The sequence below is a fragment of the Cotesia typhae genome, unplaced genomic scaffold, assembly GCF_013202065.1.
Source record: "Cotesia typhae breed Kobodo isofemale line unplaced genomic scaffold, CoteBio_Ctyphae contig_59, whole genome shotgun sequence".
Taxonomy (NCBI): Eukaryota; Metazoa; Arthropoda; class Insecta; order Hymenoptera; family Braconidae; genus Cotesia; species Cotesia typhae.
The window spans coordinates 2,477,089-2,496,257 of record NW_027423761.1 but is presented as its reverse complement, the minus strand read 5'-3'; the positions used below and the strand labels follow the sequence as shown (position 1 = coordinate 2,496,257).

General features: G+C 25.7%; 2 protein-coding genes and 1 long non-coding RNA gene across 11 annotated transcripts; 1 reads left to right on the top strand and 2 right to left on the bottom strand.

Moving 5' to 3' along the window:
- Positions 1 to 210: 210 nt before the first annotated feature.
- LOC141532306 (uncharacterized) lies at positions 211 to 2,851 on the bottom strand. 4 transcript variants are annotated; one of them, XR_012480071.1, is made up of 6 exons: positions 2,712 to 2,851; positions 2,253 to 2,607; positions 1,997 to 2,103; positions 1,678 to 1,923; positions 1,098 to 1,355; positions 211 to 999 (listed from the first exon to the last, which is right to left on the bottom strand). It is a non-coding gene; the product is annotated as an uncharacterized LOC141532306 (long non-coding RNA). The 4 variants fall into 4 exon arrangements; XR_012480072.1 differs by having other exon boundaries at positions 211 to 619; positions 713 to 999; positions 2,253 to 2,785; XR_012480069.1 differs by having other exon boundaries at positions 2,253 to 2,785.
- A 114-nt stretch (positions 2,852 to 2,965) lies between these two features.
- LOC141532304 (calmodulin) lies at positions 2,966 to 6,411 on the top strand. 2 transcript variants are annotated; one of them, XM_074250595.1, is made up of 5 exons: positions 2,966 to 3,107; positions 3,321 to 3,538; positions 4,873 to 5,047; positions 5,830 to 6,072; positions 6,164 to 6,411. In XM_074250595.1, exons 2-5 carry the CDS (start codon positions 3,536 to 3,538, stop codon positions 6,190 to 6,192), a joined length of 450 nt encoding a protein of 149 aa, XP_074106696.1. In that variant the 5' UTR covers positions 2,966 to 3,107; positions 3,321 to 3,535; the 3' UTR covers positions 6,193 to 6,411. The 2 variants fall into 2 exon arrangements, with proteins under 2 accessions (XP_074106696.1, XP_074106695.1); XM_074250594.1 differs by having other exon boundaries at positions 3,009 to 3,148.
- LOC141532303 (ATP synthase subunit s, mitochondrial) lies at positions 6,233 to 12,708 on the bottom strand. 5 transcript variants are annotated; one of them, XM_074250593.1, is made up of 6 exons: positions 11,802 to 12,193; positions 11,234 to 11,469; positions 10,568 to 10,730; positions 9,858 to 10,041; positions 9,647 to 9,767; positions 6,233 to 9,293 (listed from the first exon to the last, which is right to left on the bottom strand). In XM_074250593.1, the coding sequence occupies exons 2-4, from the start codon at positions 11,409 to 11,411 to the stop codon at positions 9,927 to 9,929; spliced, it is 456 nt and encodes a 151-aa protein (XP_074106694.1). In that variant the 5' UTR covers positions 11,412 to 11,469; positions 11,802 to 12,193; the 3' UTR covers positions 6,233 to 9,293; positions 9,647 to 9,767; positions 9,858 to 9,926. The 5 variants fall into 5 exon arrangements, with proteins under 5 accessions (XP_074106694.1, XP_074106691.1, XP_074106692.1 ...); XM_074250590.1 differs by having other exon boundaries at positions 9,647 to 9,804; positions 9,870 to 10,041; XM_074250591.1 differs by lacking the exon at positions 11,802 to 12,193 and adding an exon at positions 12,232 to 12,708 and having other exon boundaries at positions 9,647 to 10,041.
- Positions 12,709 to 19,169: the final 6,461 nt, after the last annotated feature.

The window sequence follows — 19,169 nt, the reverse complement described above, 5'->3', positions numbered from 1 at the left end:
TCATATACTTTTCAGCAATAGTTAATTTATTATGATAAGTTTTTAAAGTAGTTTTAAACAGATTCGAATTTTGCGATAAACGTCATTTATTAATTTATTTTGTTTTGTTATAACGGGTATATCTTTATCGTAAATTGGCTTTGATATTTTTTTAGCGATAGTCATTTACAATTGAAATAATTGAGAGAGTAAGGAAAATTTTGTGATGAGTATATTATTATTTTTAAAGGAATTTTTATAGTTAAATTTGGTATCATCAGAAAGTTCTTGATAAGAATTTGTGACTTTTCACGGTTTTATATATTTTTCAGTGATAGTCAATTTTTTATGTAAAGTTTTTGGAGAAGTTTTGAAGTTTGTTGGTTCTATAAATTCGTGCCGTCACATTTGTCCATTAAATTATTTATTATTGATCCTGCGATAGCACTATTATTTTTTAAATAATTTAAAAAGTACCCAAACTATGTTGTGTGATTATAAATATCAAAAAATCATTAGGCTAAAGTTTTATTATTTATAATCCGTAAATCTCGGCAGTCACATAATGATTGAAGGTAGTAATAATTAATATCCCGCTATAATTGAACAGCTTCCAAATTAAAGATTCGAAAATCTTGTGCTATCGTCATTTAAATAAAAGCAAAATTATTTTTTAGTATATTTTGAAAATAGCTCAGTCGATAAAATTGAACTTCTTTAGTTAATTACACACCCACATATGATCTCTTCAGATATTATGGGCTCAGAAGTGGGGTAACACCTGCCACGCCAAATCGTCATAGACAGCATTGAAAACTCAATTATTAATAATTATGAGAATTAATCAATGTCACTATTATAAAATTGGAGCAGTAATCATTTTTTCGGCTGAATAATTTTTTTTTAATTTCGAATTTTTAATTAATATTTAATAAATTTTCATGTCACATAATCTCTCCAATATATCGTGAATGAAGTATAAATTTGGCACTCATATATTTATGTATAGAAAATTAAAACCTGCGTTCAAATTTAACAAAGAAAACAAATTTATATTTGTATAATCAATAAATACGTCTTACATGCACAAATATATAGTATAAAAAATGATATATTACCTATTAAAGTATCACGGAAAAATATATATGCGCTAACATAAAAATAAATTTTCCCTTATCATTCACTATCTCGCTCGTTATGTTGTTATATGTAATATACTATATATATGTTTACTTTTTTTTCATTTCCCAATTTATTTATCATCAAATCTTGACGTCAACTTTGATATGTTTGATCGTTACATTACAAGTTTTTTTTTTTTTTTTTTTTTTAAAGTAAAAATCCATAATTTTTCTAATATCCTCCTTAAATTTTACCTATAAATAATTTTTATTATTAAATTAATAAAAAAAAAAAGTTTCAATTGAAATTAACACATTAAAGTACTCAGTTTTTAATAATGTATCATTAGATGCTTAATAAAATAACTATAATTTTTTTTTGTTTTCGAAAAATGACAAAGTAATTAAGTTAGAGGGTTTTCTAACGAAACGTCAAATTAGCAGGAAAAACAATTGCAAATCAAAAGAGTGAGAGAGACAAAAAAGACGCATAATAATATAGGCCTGTCTGTTAACTCAATTGAACGTTTAACAAGATTAAATTTTCTTCTCGCCCATATGACACACAGACACTTACACGGCATGCTCTTTTTCTCTCTTTTCTCTCATCATCTTACTTTCTCTCTAGTTTTTCGAATTCGTCTTTGCACTCTTCATTACATACTCTCTCTTTTCTCTATCGCTCTCTTTTTAATTTTATTTTTACTTTCTCTCTCGCTTTTTCTTTAACAAGATTACAACTCTATCTCGATCTCACTTCAATAGCGTGTCGCATTGCGCGTACGTTCGCGCACGCTCATTCGTTTTGTCATGAGTTTACCTTCTGAAAAATAAAAAAAAATCATGATAACATTTTTTCATTTGCTTATGTTGTTTTAATTAAAAATCAACTTTACCTCAAAGGTTTTGGAGATCAATATTTATAAAAATTCTATTCCTTAAAAACATTTAATTTCTTCTTTTCTTTTATTCGAGATTAATTTACTTATCAATTGAATGTATCCTAGAAAAAAGATAATATCAATTACAATTTATATTTATTGAATAAAGATAAATTTATGTGTATTAAATAATTAGATTACATTTTGTTATGGATAAGTTAATTTGTTGTAAAAATTTATTTTAAGAAATAGATAAAAAAAAATTCAATACCTAATTGGTGAAAATGATAATAAGAAAAATATTTCTTACACACCATATCATTATACACATGCAGATTATTATACATGTTCGTTATCATGAATCAAGACATACATGATTTATGCATGTGGATGTATAGCCGTGTGAGTACATAGAATTAAAAAAGGAAAATAATAATATAAAAAAAAAAATATATAAAGATAGCGTTTATAAGTAAAATGCTGCGGCTCGTTCAGCTCTCTGGCTTTGACCCGGTAGCCACCGGCAGAGTCAGCGCGGCGGCGGCGTCAACGTCGGCCGGCGGCTGACGCATTGCAGGTGCGCGCGGGCCAATCACAAGTGTCCTGAGTATACGCCCGGACCTGTCCTGTAAACAATAACCGCACCCCAGTAAAAATTTAAAAGTACAAAAAAAAAACCGTTAACCATATTGTCACGTTGTTATCAATAAGGAGTAATCAGAAGGCTTACCAGATAAAAAAATCCAGAAGAAGAATATAATAATAAATATTATTTAATTATTAATATAAAAATTTGGAAAATATAATGTAAATGTAGATTAACGCATCGTACTATTTTATGTCCGCGTAGTTAAATGCGCGCGTCGTTCAAAATCAACCGTCATTTCCCCCACTAGTGACAAAATTTCCCCGCCAATGATCGGGTTTAAGATACACGTCTGTCTGTAGTGTAGCTGAAAACGTATAGCCGAGAATAACCGAGTGCCGCTCTGCCGGTCGGTTTCTACTGCTCCTACATCAGCAGCTAAAGCTTTAAACGCGTAGTAATACAACTAGTCCTCGTACTGTTAACATACACGAAACGGTAGACTCCTCCATTGCTGTTCTTGTTCTCTGCTTAAGTTTAGTAAGAGTCGAGTGCGATTATAAACGTCGAGTTGTTTTACTGTATAAATACCGTATTTTATTAATTATTATTTTAAATTGAAATATTTTATTAAATCTCGTACTGTTAATTATTATCAAAATATATTAATTATTGTTTTGAATAATAAATAACGTACTTTTTATTATTTTAAATATCACATACGTATATTAAACTATATTTTATTGCGTACAGAAGTGTGTTGCCAATCTACACCGGGATTTCAACAACTATTTAACCAATTCTCTGTTAACGTTTATATTTTATCTTGTTTTGTTGGATTACTTACTCCCAGTGATTTATTGTGAATTATTTACTATCACTGAATTAATAATTACATTAATTAATTAACTCACCCGTGGATTTTCCTTACTTCCATTTGATTTACATTAAGTAATTCTAAAGCCAACATGGTAAGTATTGATTATTATTCGATATGAGTTATAGAGTTATTATTAGGATTTTTTTTTTGTTCAGACGCAATTAACACAATACTTTTTTTTTAGATATTTTTTTACAACCGGATTCCATTTTAAAACTGACGCGTTTTAACTTTTTAACGAGCACGTGGATATCATCTTTTCATTTAACATTTTTTAGTCTAATCTGAGATACTCAAAATTTTTTACTATTATTTTACAAGCATACTGATTCTAATTTTGAAATGAAATTTTATTTTAGAAAATGATACGCTGAGCTAACCAAAGATTTTTTATTTTTACTAGATCATTTTATTTTTTATGGCGATTTTTTATCACTAGTAAATCACTAGATTTTATCTAGGAAAATTAAGATATTCATTTTGTATGTACAGTAATTTACTTGATAGTGTAAAATTTGTGTTAATTATTATTCTATTTAACTAATAATATCTTATTTTTTCTCAAGATTTTATACAATTCATATTTTGTTAAAAAAATCTAAATTTGATTGAAATAATTTTTCTACCTGAAAAATTGTAGTAAAAATCAAAATATTTACTCTATTGTCTCCAAGTTTGTCAATAAAATAACAGAGTAAATTTTTTAGTATTAATTATCATAGCAATTATAATAATATTAATAATAATAATAATGGTCTAGATAACGTGTGAGAAGTATGTCAATCGATTAATGTCTTGTTAGACTATCCACGAGAATTCGTATGTTTTGTAAACTTTAGTATAACATAACCGAGGGTTGGAATTGTTATATGAAGGAGAGAAAGAGAAAGAGATGAAAAAAAAAGAACAAACGAGGGTTTTAGAGAGGGTGGAAGGGAGATTAGCGCGTTGCGGCATTCGCCAATCAGCCATTGTGCTATATACCAAGCTATTGATTTTCTTCAACTTCTCCCCTATCCTCTTTCATCACCGTTACCTCCCCTCTCCATACTTTCTCCTCTACGGTTCGTTTCACCCGTCCTACACCTTACATCCCTTCGCCCAATCTCTCTTATTTCCTTTTTTATAATTTGCCCCAACCCCAAGTCGAAAAATACTTTGTTCCTATAAAATATATACGTGGTATATTTTATGTCGGTTGTTTCTATAAAAGAACGGGAGCAAGAATTTTTTTTTTTTTTTTTAAGGGATGAGGGTAAAAAGATTGAGGTCGAGGTCAGGTGGTTAGCAAGACCCTGGATATCCGGGTAAAATATTTTAACGAATATGTAGTTTTTTTTTTTTCTATTTAATTCCTGGGAAAGTTTTTTTATCATTTAGTTTGTTATCTATTTTTTAATAATTGTGATTCTTTTTATGTTTAAGGCTGATCAATTAACAGAGGAACAGATCGCTGAATTTAAAGAAGCTTTCTCGCTATTTGACAAAGATGGTGATGGTACTATCACTACAAAAGAGTTGGGAACTGTTATGCGTTCGTTGGGACAAAATCCAACGGAAGCTGAATTACAGGATATGATTAATGAAGTTGATGCTGATGGTAATTATATTTTTCATAGTTTCTTTGTACATGGATTCGCTACGAAAGATTTCTATTTTTTTTTTTATCAATATTTAATTGGTGTGCAACTTATTGAGTTCTTTTTATTAATGATAAAAAAAAAAAAAAAATATCGACTCCAAAATTAAAGTTAAATAATACAAGCATTAAAAATTACTGATTTCAAGTGGTTAAAATTTAATAAAACTAAATCAATTCAACTTTATCATTCAGTAATAATATTCAAAGTCATCTAGAATTGATACTTGGCCCCGAAAGAATTACTTGAAAATAAAAGTATATGACACATTTACTATTATTATTTTATATTTTGACATTCGAACTATGACAAAGTAATAATTTATACAAATTTACTTACGGTGGAGTCATAGTTATGATTAAAGTATAACAAACTTTAATACAAATAATTCAGGTCTACTTTGAATTTGTTGAAATTTCTACACAATAACGTTTTGTTAAAACAAGTATGTTTGCTGGCTAAACATTTAATTTTACAATAGAATATTAATAACAATCAACTATTCCACTATTGAAGTTTATTAAATAAATAACGACAAACTTATTCATAATTTTTGTCAATAATGATAACATTTATGATAAACTTTTGTCAGTATTTAAGTCGTAACAGAAATTTTGTAAACCTGACACATGTTTCTATGTGATTAAATTCTTTGTTAAATTTAAGTAATTAATCTTTGTACTTATATTCACATTGTTAGTGATTCAGATAATTAAATTTTTTTTTGTGTTGATTTATACAGGTAACGGAACAATTGATTTTCCGGAATTCTTAACCATGATGGCGCGTAAAATGAAAGATACAGATAGCGAAGAAGAAATCAGAGAGGCATTTAGGGTATTTGACAAAGATGGTAATGGTTTCATCTCAGCTGCTGAGCTGAGACACGTTATGACAAATCTTGGTGAAAAATTGACTGATGAAGAAGTCGATGAAATGATAAGAGAAGCAGATATCGACGGTGATGGTCAAGTTAATTATGAAGGTAATTATTACATAATCTGTTACATGTTATTGAATACTTGAAAATGTAATTTATTATTTACTTATTTTTATTTTTTTTCTTATTTTTTCAGAATTCGTCACAATGATGACATCAAAGTGAATACGACTTACATGTATGAATAATTTTCAACTTGAAGTGGTATTGACATATTAAGAAAATTAAAAAATAAAATTAAATTAAAATAATTAAAAAACAAATAAATGATTATTATATGAAAAAAAAAAAAAAAATGAACATCTAGAGGTGCGAATTTTTATGCAGCAAAAAATAAATAATACAGCAGTAACTAAAACAACATCAGCTACAACTACAGTAAAAGTAACTAAAGAAATAGGATTTCAATGAAATGAAAGATCTGTCTGTTGACAAAAAAGTTTAATAAATAATAAATAAAAAATTAAAATAAAAATAAAAATTGAAATTAATAAAAGTTGGAAAAATGAATAATTAAATACTATTATTAATTAATAATTATTAATTTTAAGTATTAAAAAAATGGTAAACTAAAAGTAACATTTTTTTTCTTCTACACAATATTCAAGTTATGTTCATAAACATTTTAACAATAATAATTGAATTCTTAATCAAAAAGGAGCCTTTATTACTTATCTAATAATGATGAAAGTTTTTTTCCATTTAAATTATTGTTAACTATTATTTTTATTATTATTTAGTTGGTAAATATACCATGTTGGTTAAGAACTTGTTTGTTAATTTACAATAGATTATTTAGATTTTTAAATTATAATTACTTTTATGTATGTAATACTATAATTTTTCAATTTTTAGGAACGATAAAATTGTTTTTTCATGTTCTGATTAATTTTTCGTATTAAAATAACTTTGTCACCTTTTTTTCATGCTATTGTTGATTATAAATTAATAAATTTGCACGAATAGAAATAAATAATTTTTTTCTTATTGAATGAAAAGGTTTTTTTTTTGTTTATTAACTTATTAAGGAATAATTATTTTACATTTATTACTCGTTAAAATAAATTGTCAAATAAACTTTAATGCACGCATTTCGATATTAAAAAAAAATTAAACTATAATTAATTAATCAACAAAATTAATTATTATCTAGTATAAAAAAATTAATTAAAACAATATTAATAGTAATTAAATAAATTAATGGAAGTAAACATAAAGAAAGATAAATTATCAACCAAATATAAATTAATTAAGAAATATTTCGTTTGATAATTGATCTACTTTGATAAAATTGTGGATTAATTTAAGAAAATCAATAACAAACGAAAAATAATAATATAGCTAAAATTGCAACTAAAGAAAAATTTTAATTAAAATTAGTTAGATTTTTAAAGCCATTGATATATAAATATACGTATTATATGTGTAAAATTTTTTAAATATTCATTTTTAAAAATATCAATTGGCTTGATTTATATTATAAAAATACCTTTTTCTTTATTTTTCTTTAACAATAATTATTAATTAATATAATTCAATAATAGTTAATTTATTTTATTGTAAACAATTAATTAGCCAATTATATTGAAATTTTGAACATAATTATTCGATGCGAGTAATTATTATCAACCAAATTTAATGAGAGAAGACAGATAAAACGATTAAATCATGAAGTTTAAGTGATTAATTATAAATACATAAATAAATGAAATAAAATGAGCAATTTAAGCTCGCTATCAATGTCTTAATGCATTAAATAAATAATTAATTAATTGATATATTTAATATTTAACAAAAAAAAAAAATATGGATAATAAATTAATCCTTTTTACATTCCCCTTTTTGTCCTATTCAATGAATGAATTAAAAAAAAATAGAACGAAAAAAATTCACTTCTTACAGTTAATAAATTTAATTATTGAAATAAACATAAATAATTATGAAAAAAATTAACTTCTGTTTAAATTTTTATTTTAAACGATAATTTTATCTTCGAAGAAAATTTTATTGATCACCGAAAAGTTTTTTTACACAATATCAAGATAGAAAAAAAAAAGTTTGTCCAATTAGAAAAGATAAAGTATTTTTATTAGAACTTTTCCGAGAAGAAAATGTTTTAGTAAAAAATTACTGCTTTCGTTGATTTGTTACTTCTAAAAAACTCTAAGATAAAAAATATAAAATTAAATAGATAACTTTTGAAATTTAATGCGTGTCGAAACTAAATTTAAAAAAAAAATTGATGTAAAAAATTATACAAATTTAAATTTGAAAAGTAATTTTAAAGAATAAAAAAATTAATATAATTCATACAAACGATGATTTAATCAATAATGAAAAATTACCATCGTTAATCGTGTCTCATCGGTGGTTTACAATCGTAATTGAAATCATAATAATATTAATAATTATTATAATGATAATAATAAATTAAATGGATAACTAAATAATAATATATATGTAATATATATTATACCCATTACTAAATTGATGAGAAAAAGAAAGAAATGAAGTGATAAGAAAAAATTAAATAAAAAACAATGAGTGGATTAATTAATAAGTCACGACATTTACACCAGTCCTCTATTATTTAATATTTAAAAAAAAAATAATTAATTACAGACGGTAAATAAATATAAATAAACAAAAACTAACGTGTTTGATTTCTAACTTCCTGTTCAGAAAATTATATTAATTTTCAAGGAAAAAGGAAGTTATTATCATTTTAATTGTTCTGTTCCGCATCTGTCATAAATGTGGATATTTTTAAGCTCATTTTTTTTTTTTTTTTTTTTTTTTAATTCAAATGTTTAATATTTTGCTTATTACAAGAACTAATAATCAAGAAGAGTTTAATTTATTAATGCCTGATCTTGCTTTCAAATATGATAATGACTAAGTAAGTACTTATAACGGTTATTACACTAATTTTTCAACTTAAAGAATTTACATTTTATTGAGATTTTTTTGGTTCCACAGAAAAATTCTCTTTTCAGATATTAATTTCAATTTTTTCATTTTAAGACTAACGCCGATTAAGGAGTCATTTTGGTTCCAGCGCTCGAAAAGGAAAAAAAAACCAATATTCATTATTTTTTTACGTAGAAACTTATAGACCTTAATATAAAATTTATTACGCTCAACAAATACACGTTTAAATAACAAAAAATATTTTAATTTATTTTTTATATGAATAAACAACGGGTGAACGGAGCTTCTCCAAAAGGTATGTCGCTGACGTACATGATAACTTGATAACGGCTCATCTAAAACACAAAAACTAAAATTATTTACGTTCAATATATAAATAGTTATTGCATCATTGACGGAAATTAATATTTATTGATAAATAACACAATAGCGGACACTTAAAAAAAAAAAAAAAAAAACCGGAAAAATGAGACTTTTTTTAGTTTTTAGTCCTAAAAAAATAATAAAAATCAAAATTTTGATTTGGTTGTAACTGATGAGATAACTACTACTTTACAGAATGTGTGGTTTAAATTTCATGAAGACCAAGGCAGTAGTTCCGGATATTTCATCTACGTCAACCAGAAGAACATAGTTCTGAGATAAATGCGTGTAATGTTTTTTTAATTAATTAAAAAAAAAATCTTACTTGAAGTCAATGAGCGATGCCGGGAACATACAAGACTCCTTTAGTCTTTTTAAAATTTGAATTTTCTTCTTGAACATTCACATAAACATCCCAAAATTATACAGTCACAGTAGACCGATCACTTGGAAATTTTAACACAATACTTTTAGATATACTTTCTAAAAATATATATTAAAAAAAAAAATGAAATTTTTGTTTGAAAGTTACAAACCATATTTGTTACCAAATATTTTTCAGTTATTATTGAGAATAACTATAAAATTATTCAAGTTTTAAATATTTATTCTTTTTCATAAATAATTTTACAGCCTTTCAATTCATTACAAAGTTTGTCTTGTATTAAATTTTTATCTTTAATTCCTGGTAAATTTCTTAGCTTCAGTGTTTTCAAATTTCTGTAATAAAAAATTTTTATTTCAATTATAATATTCCATAATTTGTCACATAACATGTAAAGAATATATAGATAAAATTTCATGCCAAATTAGTTAAACTCAATTCATATAAAATAATTTAATTTAATAAAATTAAGATAAAAAAAAATTTAATTTAATTTACAGATACAAGCAAAAAAAGTTTTGTTTATTTTTTAAATAAATAATCTTCTTAAAGAATATCAATCACTCAATGCATAATTATGTATCATTAAGCTTGGCCTAGGGTAGAAGCACTGTTAGAGGACACTATATCGTTTTTGGAAATTTGATGTCTAAATTATTGTATAACTAATCTATAAGCGTAATAGCAACATAAATTCCGTTAAAAAATTCTATGACAATATAATTTTAACAATACAATTTTCTGCACAATTGTTAAATTTCAGTGTCCAAAACTAGCACTAAGGTTTCCAAAACCGGTGGTTCTACCTTATGTCTTTTTCTTTTACTAGTATGAATTGATTATTAATAAATATTTACATACGTTAGTTCAGTCAAAGAATGGAGACCTTCATCAGTTATTAATCCACAATTCTTAATTTGTAGATATTCCAATGAATTTTTCAACAAATTCAAATAATTGAGTGCTTGATTACCGACATAAAGACAATTTACCAATTTCATTTCGGCAATATATTTACAACCATCTGAAAAATTATAGTTATTAGAAGCAATCTTCAAATTAAAAAGCTTTCTACAATAAATATGGAATTTTTTGACTAACTTGTGAAATTTCAATTGAATTAGCTTTTACATTTAACTTTCTAGAAAGTAATAACAAACTGTTTTTATACATCATCATTATGATTCTGAATTTAACATACATTTAACAATTTAAAAAATTTTTGTAACAATCAAATTATAATTAAAAAAATTTAGCAAAAATGTTCCAGACATAAAAATTAAAAAAAAATCGTACGTACGAATTAAAAAAAAAAAAATTTGTTATAATAATAATAATTAATTAGTTATAAAAATCCCCAAAATTGTCAGATTTCTGCTAATATTTCAGTATGATAACATTATTGTATGAATTAATTTTAAAGATTTATTGATAGAAACAAAACTGTGAAATTCGATTGAAAGTTTTTTTGTGAGCATGTCAGAAAAAATCTATAAAACTTTATCAAAATGTTAGAGTAGTGCATACCAAAATGAGGGAATCCTTCATGACTAATTCCTGAATCAGTTGCATCGACGCCGTAGATAACATATTCCATTCCACCGGACGCTTTTGGTAAGTTATCATAATTATTCAAGTATTTATCATCAATTCGACTTTCATTTTTAGAAATTTTTTTCCATTTAACAGCGGCACCATTTCTCATCAGCCATTCAGCACACGCTACATTGGGTCCCAACTCTTGGATTTTTTTCTTTGATACACTAAGTAGAAAAAAAAATAATTTGCAATAAATATACTTTATTTTACTATCGATATTTTTATTTTTAAAGATTAAAATAAAGTTAGCAGATATGACAATTTAAAATTTTTTTTTTATTCAAAAAATTATTCCAAAAAAAATTAAAATAAAAAATTTCACTTGTAGAAAATTATTAAAATTATATGTGTAATATTTCAAAAATATTTTTTTATTTCTAATTAAATTATTTAAAAAAAAAAAATGAAAATTTTTTGTCTGCTAATTTTAGAATTATTTTCTAGAATAATATATATATGTATATAGATTGGTCATAATTTGGAGTGATATAATTACTTATTAAACACTGGAATTAACCATCGAAAAAAGAACGTTTCAATGGTAAATTTAATTTGTTGATAGAATTTGAAATTATAACCATTTTATGTCTTTTAATATTGTAGTTTTCTTTATTATTGATCTCTTATTATTTTATTGTTTTATTAATGTTGTCTTTTTGAAAACAATGTAATTCAATATTTACATGGTTTTTTACAATTAAAAATTTCACATTGGTATGTTATGTGCCTTCTTATAATGGCAAGTAAACAAATAAAAGATCGATCAACAAATAAATGTAAGAATACTTTGTAACAATAATAAAGGCGTATGTGATGATAATTAAACTTCTTTAAGGTTATTAAGTGCGCACATAAATACATAATTTTTTACTCAATCGATAATAAATTTGTAAAATTTGTGATAAAAATTTACATAAGTGAAATACCGGTTAGATATCAGCAAACGAATCTTACAGTTGTATAATTAATCAAATTTAGTTAAGCTTAACATTGAACTTAAAAAAAAATTACAAATTGAATGTTAAAATTTTTTAGATTCTTAAAAACTAATCAATTTTTTATTATTTAAAATCCAATTTTTATGATTAAAAAATATTAATTCTGGACAGGTATGAGTTAATTATTAATCAATATTTATGTTGAATGAATATAAATATGTTATCATCCAATTTATTTTAATCCTTAATACAACGATTTTGAGGCGGTCCACTGAGTTTTAATATAAACAATCACTTCATTTTTTTATGACATTTAAGTTAGCAGTTCACCATTTTAAAAATTATTTTTAGCAAACATATTGCTTTTTTTTTTGTTAAAAAATTGCATTTTCAATTTTTTTAATTTTTGCAGAAATTTGATTTTATGGTACTGTTAATTTTTCTATTACAGCTGGAATCGGACGGTGTTTCTTTCTCGAATGTGCATTAAGGTATAGTTGTCGCAACCAGAGAGTGTAGCTCGGATATTTTCGACTTTCATCCCCTCTCCACCCAATAATGTGCAACGCGGTTTTAGTTACAAATACGCCACTAGAAAGTACCCTGATAGCCAGCGCTTTCTCAGTAAGTGTTGACTTCCAGCAGTTACGGTTAATTTATACACCAAGTTGGCGGTAATTCTTCTCTCAACAACAGTTGTAAGCAAATTGACGGAAATCTACGGCCGCAACTTGAATACAAGTTAACAATCAAACTTGTAGTTAAATTTCCTTTCAACTTTATTACAATTTGAAGGAAATACTTGTACAGCAAGTTTTGACGTCTATTTGCAGAGTAAGTTATAGGTAACTAATAGGTAATCGCTCGCTTTGCCAACTCTTTCCGTCAAGTTTGCTTCAAATTGCGGACGTAGATTGACAGTAAGTTATAGGTAAGGTGGCTATCAGGGCAGTTAGCACAAGCGAAACGAAGTTCACGTTAACCTACGGCCGGAATTTGACGTAAAGTTTACGCTAACAGTAGAGCAACACTTATATATACTTATAACTGTTGACGTGAAGTTAACGTTAACTTTCTGCAACTTTGCATTAACTTTGAGCAAGCCTTAATGAAAATTCCGGCAATAGATTTACACTAACTTGATGCGTAAGTTAAAGTCAATTTATGAGAAACTGTTGCAAATGCAGAGATTGACGCGAAGTTAACGTAAAGTTAACGTAAACCATTGAACATCAACTTAGTTGATGGTCAACCTGTGCTAACTGGGTAATAATAAAAATGGATAATCATAATAGTAAAGACGCTCAGGTAGAAAAACCGAAAAGCCGTCATTCCTTTGTCCTTAGCGATCAACGCTAATTCATAATTGTACGTCAAGTTAAAAGTGTCAACAAATTAATAATATTGTTCATAAATCTTCACTTCATTACAATGGCGAGAGGTAATCTTATAGTTTTAGTAAAAGAAACAATAAATTATTATATATACCGAAATTAACAGACATCCAGCAATTGCAAAATTAAAATTTTTATAACCAAAAACTAATAAAATTTTTTTTTCATAATGGATTTGGAATAAAAAACAAAAAAATTGTCAAATGTCTGCTGATTTCAGTACACGGAAAAAATACGTTGTAAAATTTATAGAAAAGTTTGTAAAATTTACAAAATTCTATCTACAAGTCGACTCATGTAATATTTACAGAACTTAATATGTTATTTTTATGTGGTAAATTTCTGTTATTATAAATCTGTAAATTTAATAAATTGAGTCTGTAATTATAATATAACTTTTTCTGTTATTATTACTGGAAATTTATTGTAATTAATTAAAAAGCATTACTTGAATCAGCATCATTGCAAACTAATTTATATCACGGTTTTGAATTTTTAAAAAATTTTAATTTTTCTAATTTTTTACAGTGTACTTTAAGACAAATTATTTTTTTATAATCAGTAAAAAAAAAAATTTGTTCACATATGATAAAAATTTAAAATTTACTATTAACAGATTAATCAAACATAATTTTAATTCAAGAAGTTACTTTGCAACGATCACATAATATTCTTATAGCCCTGAATAAAAAAAAGTATTGAGGCAAAGAAAAAAGTATTGAAAAGTATCGGATTAACTAGAAAACCAATACTTTTTTTTTAGACTTAGTACTTTTTTTTTAATCAGGGAGATTTCATAGAATTTATCTGTAAATTTTACAAAAAAATACGTAGTTTTCACGTAAACTCACAAGTAATAATTATGACTTGTGATCGTTTGTAATTACTAAAACTACTCTGTTTAAAAATATTGATTGAAAAGAATTAAAAATGATGAAATTCGAATTCTCTCCAATAATTTCAATTCTTTTGTTTGTACATATAGATATACACTTTGCATGGAGTGATCGCTTCTCAATTCTTTTCAATCAGTATTTTTAATCAGGGCACCAAGCATCTGACAATGTTTCCATTATATATTATTTCATGACACTGAAATCAACAGACACTTGACAACTTTTTCATTTTTCTTGAAAATTACTTCGATAAAAATGTAATTTTAAAAATTGCATTTTCAATTTTTTAAAACATTTAAAGATTGAATTTTTTAAATGATTTTTTCTTGTTAAAATTTATTTGTTATAACAATTCTAGAAATAATCGGATGTCACTCAATCTCAGCATCATTATTATTTCACGTAAATTATAAAAAATAAAAAAAATGCACATGTAATTATTTTATGCTATTGAATTTAACAGACATCGTACTACTTTTTAGATTTTTATAACAAGTAAAAATTAAAAAAAAAAAAGTACTAATTGTTGAAAAATTTTATTTTTTAAAGATTTTCACTTTTTACTTATTCTAATTTTTAGTCGTGAAAATTTTTTATTACAATTTTTTTTATGATAATGTTGTTGCTAAAGAAATTCAAATAATTGACAGATGTCTGTTATTTTCAGTGACATCAAAGCTCTCAGTGTGAAATTTTATAAAATTTTTAGAGAAAATGCGAAGAATCCGGAGTGATAAGTCTCCGAGGAAGCGAGCAGATCGGAAACCATGGTACACCGATTTAGGTGACAAACGTGACCGATCTTTTACAAGCCAGCGTCAGTACGACATCTATACGGCTTTTAAATTTTTAGAGGAGGAGGCTGGTCATATAGCTCGTTGCGGCCAGCCCTTAATTCCTGAGTGATTTTCCTGGGGGCTTATACCCGAAAGTCACTCAATCGACCTTGCGGAATAAATTTCAACACTCTTCGCGAGAAATTCTTAATAAACAAAAATTAATCAAATAATTAATTAACATTTGAAAAATTCGTTTATTTAATCGTTATAATTTTACAACAATTAATTCAGAGAAAATGATTAATTTTGTGCTTGAAAAATAGTTGACAAGCATTTGTACTCGTGGAATTTTTGGTCGAGCGTCGATATATTTTGCGTCGCAGTAAATTTCAAATACCCAAGGTCAACGACAACCAAACTAGCGAATGTTTTAGCTAAGAAATTTGAATGTTTCGACTTTTGTCGATTTTTACAATTTATAAAATTATATGGAAATTATCGAAAATTTTATTAAGAATTATTTATTGAAATTATTTTATATTGTGAAATATTTTTTATCACGTGAAGATTAATTAATTTGGGCTTAAGTCCGTAGATTTACATAAATTGTGGACATTAAGTCCAGGAATTTAGCTATTTTATGTTGAAAGTTTTCACTGGTAAATTTGGTTATAATTAATTAATTCTCGTCGTTGATTTTATATTGATAATTTTGAATTTTATCATTAAAAATTATTATTGAGATTAAATTAATTATTAAGAATAATTCACTGTTAGAATAATTTTATGTCGGCAGATTATTAAGACCTCTGTCCACATATTTTCATTGATTAATTCAAGACATCAAGACCTTTTGTTTTAATTATTTATTGTTGTCATATTAAGACCACGACAAGAAATTAGTCAGGAATTTTAATCTAATCTTATAATTTTAATCTATTTTAATATATTTAATACAGAATTAAAATTAGCAATCGGAATTTGGAAGTTGAATGTTTCCTGAATAAAAAAAAAGTATTGAGACAAAGAAAAAAGTATTGGATTGACTAGAAAACCAATACTTTTCAATACTTTTTTCTTTGTCACAATACTTTTTTTTAATCAGGGTTAGTTCAAGTTATTTGGAATTTGATTGTTAATTGAAAAATATTGTTTTATCAGTTCTAATGATTGAATATTTTAATGGCTCAATTTTAAGTTCAAAACAAAATTAATTATCATCAATTATTAAATTTTTAAATAAAGTCAAATCAGTAGTGTCAGTGTGAGATAAGTGTGGGTTATGTGTGAGTTGCAGAGTATGTAGGTCTACGTTTGGTCACTGGGCTGTTACTCCTGTGAGCCGAGTCAACGATCCCTGCATACGATTGGTCTCTGTACGGGTGATTAAATAGTTTAGTCAGTTTAGTTAGTTTGGTCAGTTAATAAATTGTACGGGTAGACGCCGAAAGGGGCTCGTCGAGAATAAATACATTGTTGTGGATAGTGTGAGTGAGTGAGTGAAACTTTGTTAATTTTTTATAAGTCAAGATACTGTTAAGTTTTTATTGTTAATAAATATTGGCCAATTTTGTTAATTAATCATTTATTATTCAACAGCACCTTCCTCCACTCTCTCTAGCCTAAGATAGGAACTCTCAGCTCTGGACCGGTTCCAGGAACGGTGATAAAAAATCCTGGTGGCGCCCTAATAATTCTTGGTAAATTTTTAGTTTATTTATAAATTGATTAGGAGCCAACCTGAGCAGGTAAAACTGTTACATATTGTTTTTGGTTTTAATTGGCTTTTATTATGAAAAATAAAATTTTTGTAGTCTAAAAACTTCTTTAAACTGTGGTTTAATAACGGTATTTAATAAATTTTAAATAAAATGAAAATAAAAATGATATTTCTTTTGCTGTCGTGAATTTTTCTGCTTGTTTCTTTCTTCAATTTTATTAAATTCCGTCATTTTAATCTGTTTTAAGATTAACTCAATATAAATTGAAATATTTTATAAATTAAAATATAAATTTGTTTATATTTTAATTTTTAATTACTTTTTTGTTGTTATAATTATTAATTATATGTTAATAAAAAAAAGACAAATAGTCGTTTATTTTTAATAGGAATAAAGAATTGTATATTATTACAGCTTTAAATGATTTAGAAAATAAACTTAAATCTTAGCGGTTAAAATTAAAATTAGCTTTGAGCGCTCTCTGGAGCCGAAAAATATCAAATTAAAACAAATTCAAATTTGCCGCGCGCGTAATAATACGAGTTTGGGACTCTTTCAACTCGAGCATGCGCAATAACGTTTGTGTGAGAAGAGGGGAGACATTCCGAAAATACCCGAGCTACACTCTCCGGTTGCGACAACTATAGTTCTTTCCCTACAGTCCGCTCAGAATGTTTTGGATCTCTACCCGTGTATCGCGTAACAGTTGAGCTAACGCTATAGTCCACATTTTTTTTACTGGACTGTACTCCTCACACTACTGTAACCTCTATACAAATACGCGCACACTAGTATAGATTAGCCTGCATGAAAATCTGGTAACGTCGCATATTTATTCTCTTACTTGCCTTGTACAGCCCAGACTTACTTATAGTTTATGCCCGCGATCTAAATGTAAACATTAAGTCCTGTAAACTATTTTGGTTATTTTATAATAACATAAGTAATTAAATAAATTATTAAAAAAATATTAATAAAGTAAATTAACTAATTACTTAGTCATTTATTTCTATATTCACTTTATCGTTGTAAATTAATATATATTATCTATTAATAACTATTAATGAAACATATACAATGATTTATTCATTAATATTATTCGCATTATTTCATTATATGTGTTTAGCTGTTTTGTATTTTCGCACTTCTTTTAAAACTCCGCCATTTTACCCGTTGCAACGTTGCCGCTCCACTTACTCGTGACTTTCTCTCCGATCCCCTCCACTACAAATAATCCTTCAAATAGGTTCTTTATTTTAAATTTTTATTTAAACTACGCGGTCAATAATTTTAATTTTTTTTTTTAAGTTCGAAATGTATTGTTCTTTAATATATTAGTTTTTTGTCAAAACGGTGAAATTCGGTCAAGGAGAAAAACTATAAAGTTGGTCATTTTCCCACGCTTCTCCCATGCTGCGTATGTTAAAAACATCATTTTTAATTGCAAATATCTTTAATTAGACACGGTCAATCGTCTCTAAATTTTAACAGCGTGTGTATTATGTATTTAACTACTTATATACGGAGTTTGGAAGATCTCTTGAATTTTTGCTTAAAGGGCCGAACTACCTTAAAACTACGTCGTAATAAATGTACACTTTAAAATTTTATTTTTCTAATTACTTTTTGAAAAAATTGTTAAATAAATTGTTACAAAGCTTCTGCAATAGCTAGTTATAAGTTAGTTTTTGGAAACTTCATTTTATTTGATTTTGAAATTGTAAAAAAAATCATAATTATACGAACAATATTTAAAAAAAGCAATTTTTATCATACTGAAGAGACATCTGATAATTTATAAAATTTATTTATCAAATACATTACAGCAAGAAAAATTTATTTAAAAAGTTCCATCTTTATAAAATCTAGAAAATTATAAATATAATTTTCTAACAATAATTTTTTAAACCTAGTTTATTTTTCAAGAAAAATAAAAAAATTGTCAAGTGTTTGCAAATTTCATTTTTTTAGAAAATTTGTAACTTTTTTTGGTGAGGTAAAATAGTTTTAAAATTTTTTGATGGGGTAAGAAATGAAAAATAGTTTTTAACCAATATCATGTGAAATGTCCCATACATTTTTAATTTAAAACAATAAATAATACATTTGTACAAGATCACGTGACTTACGACCAAT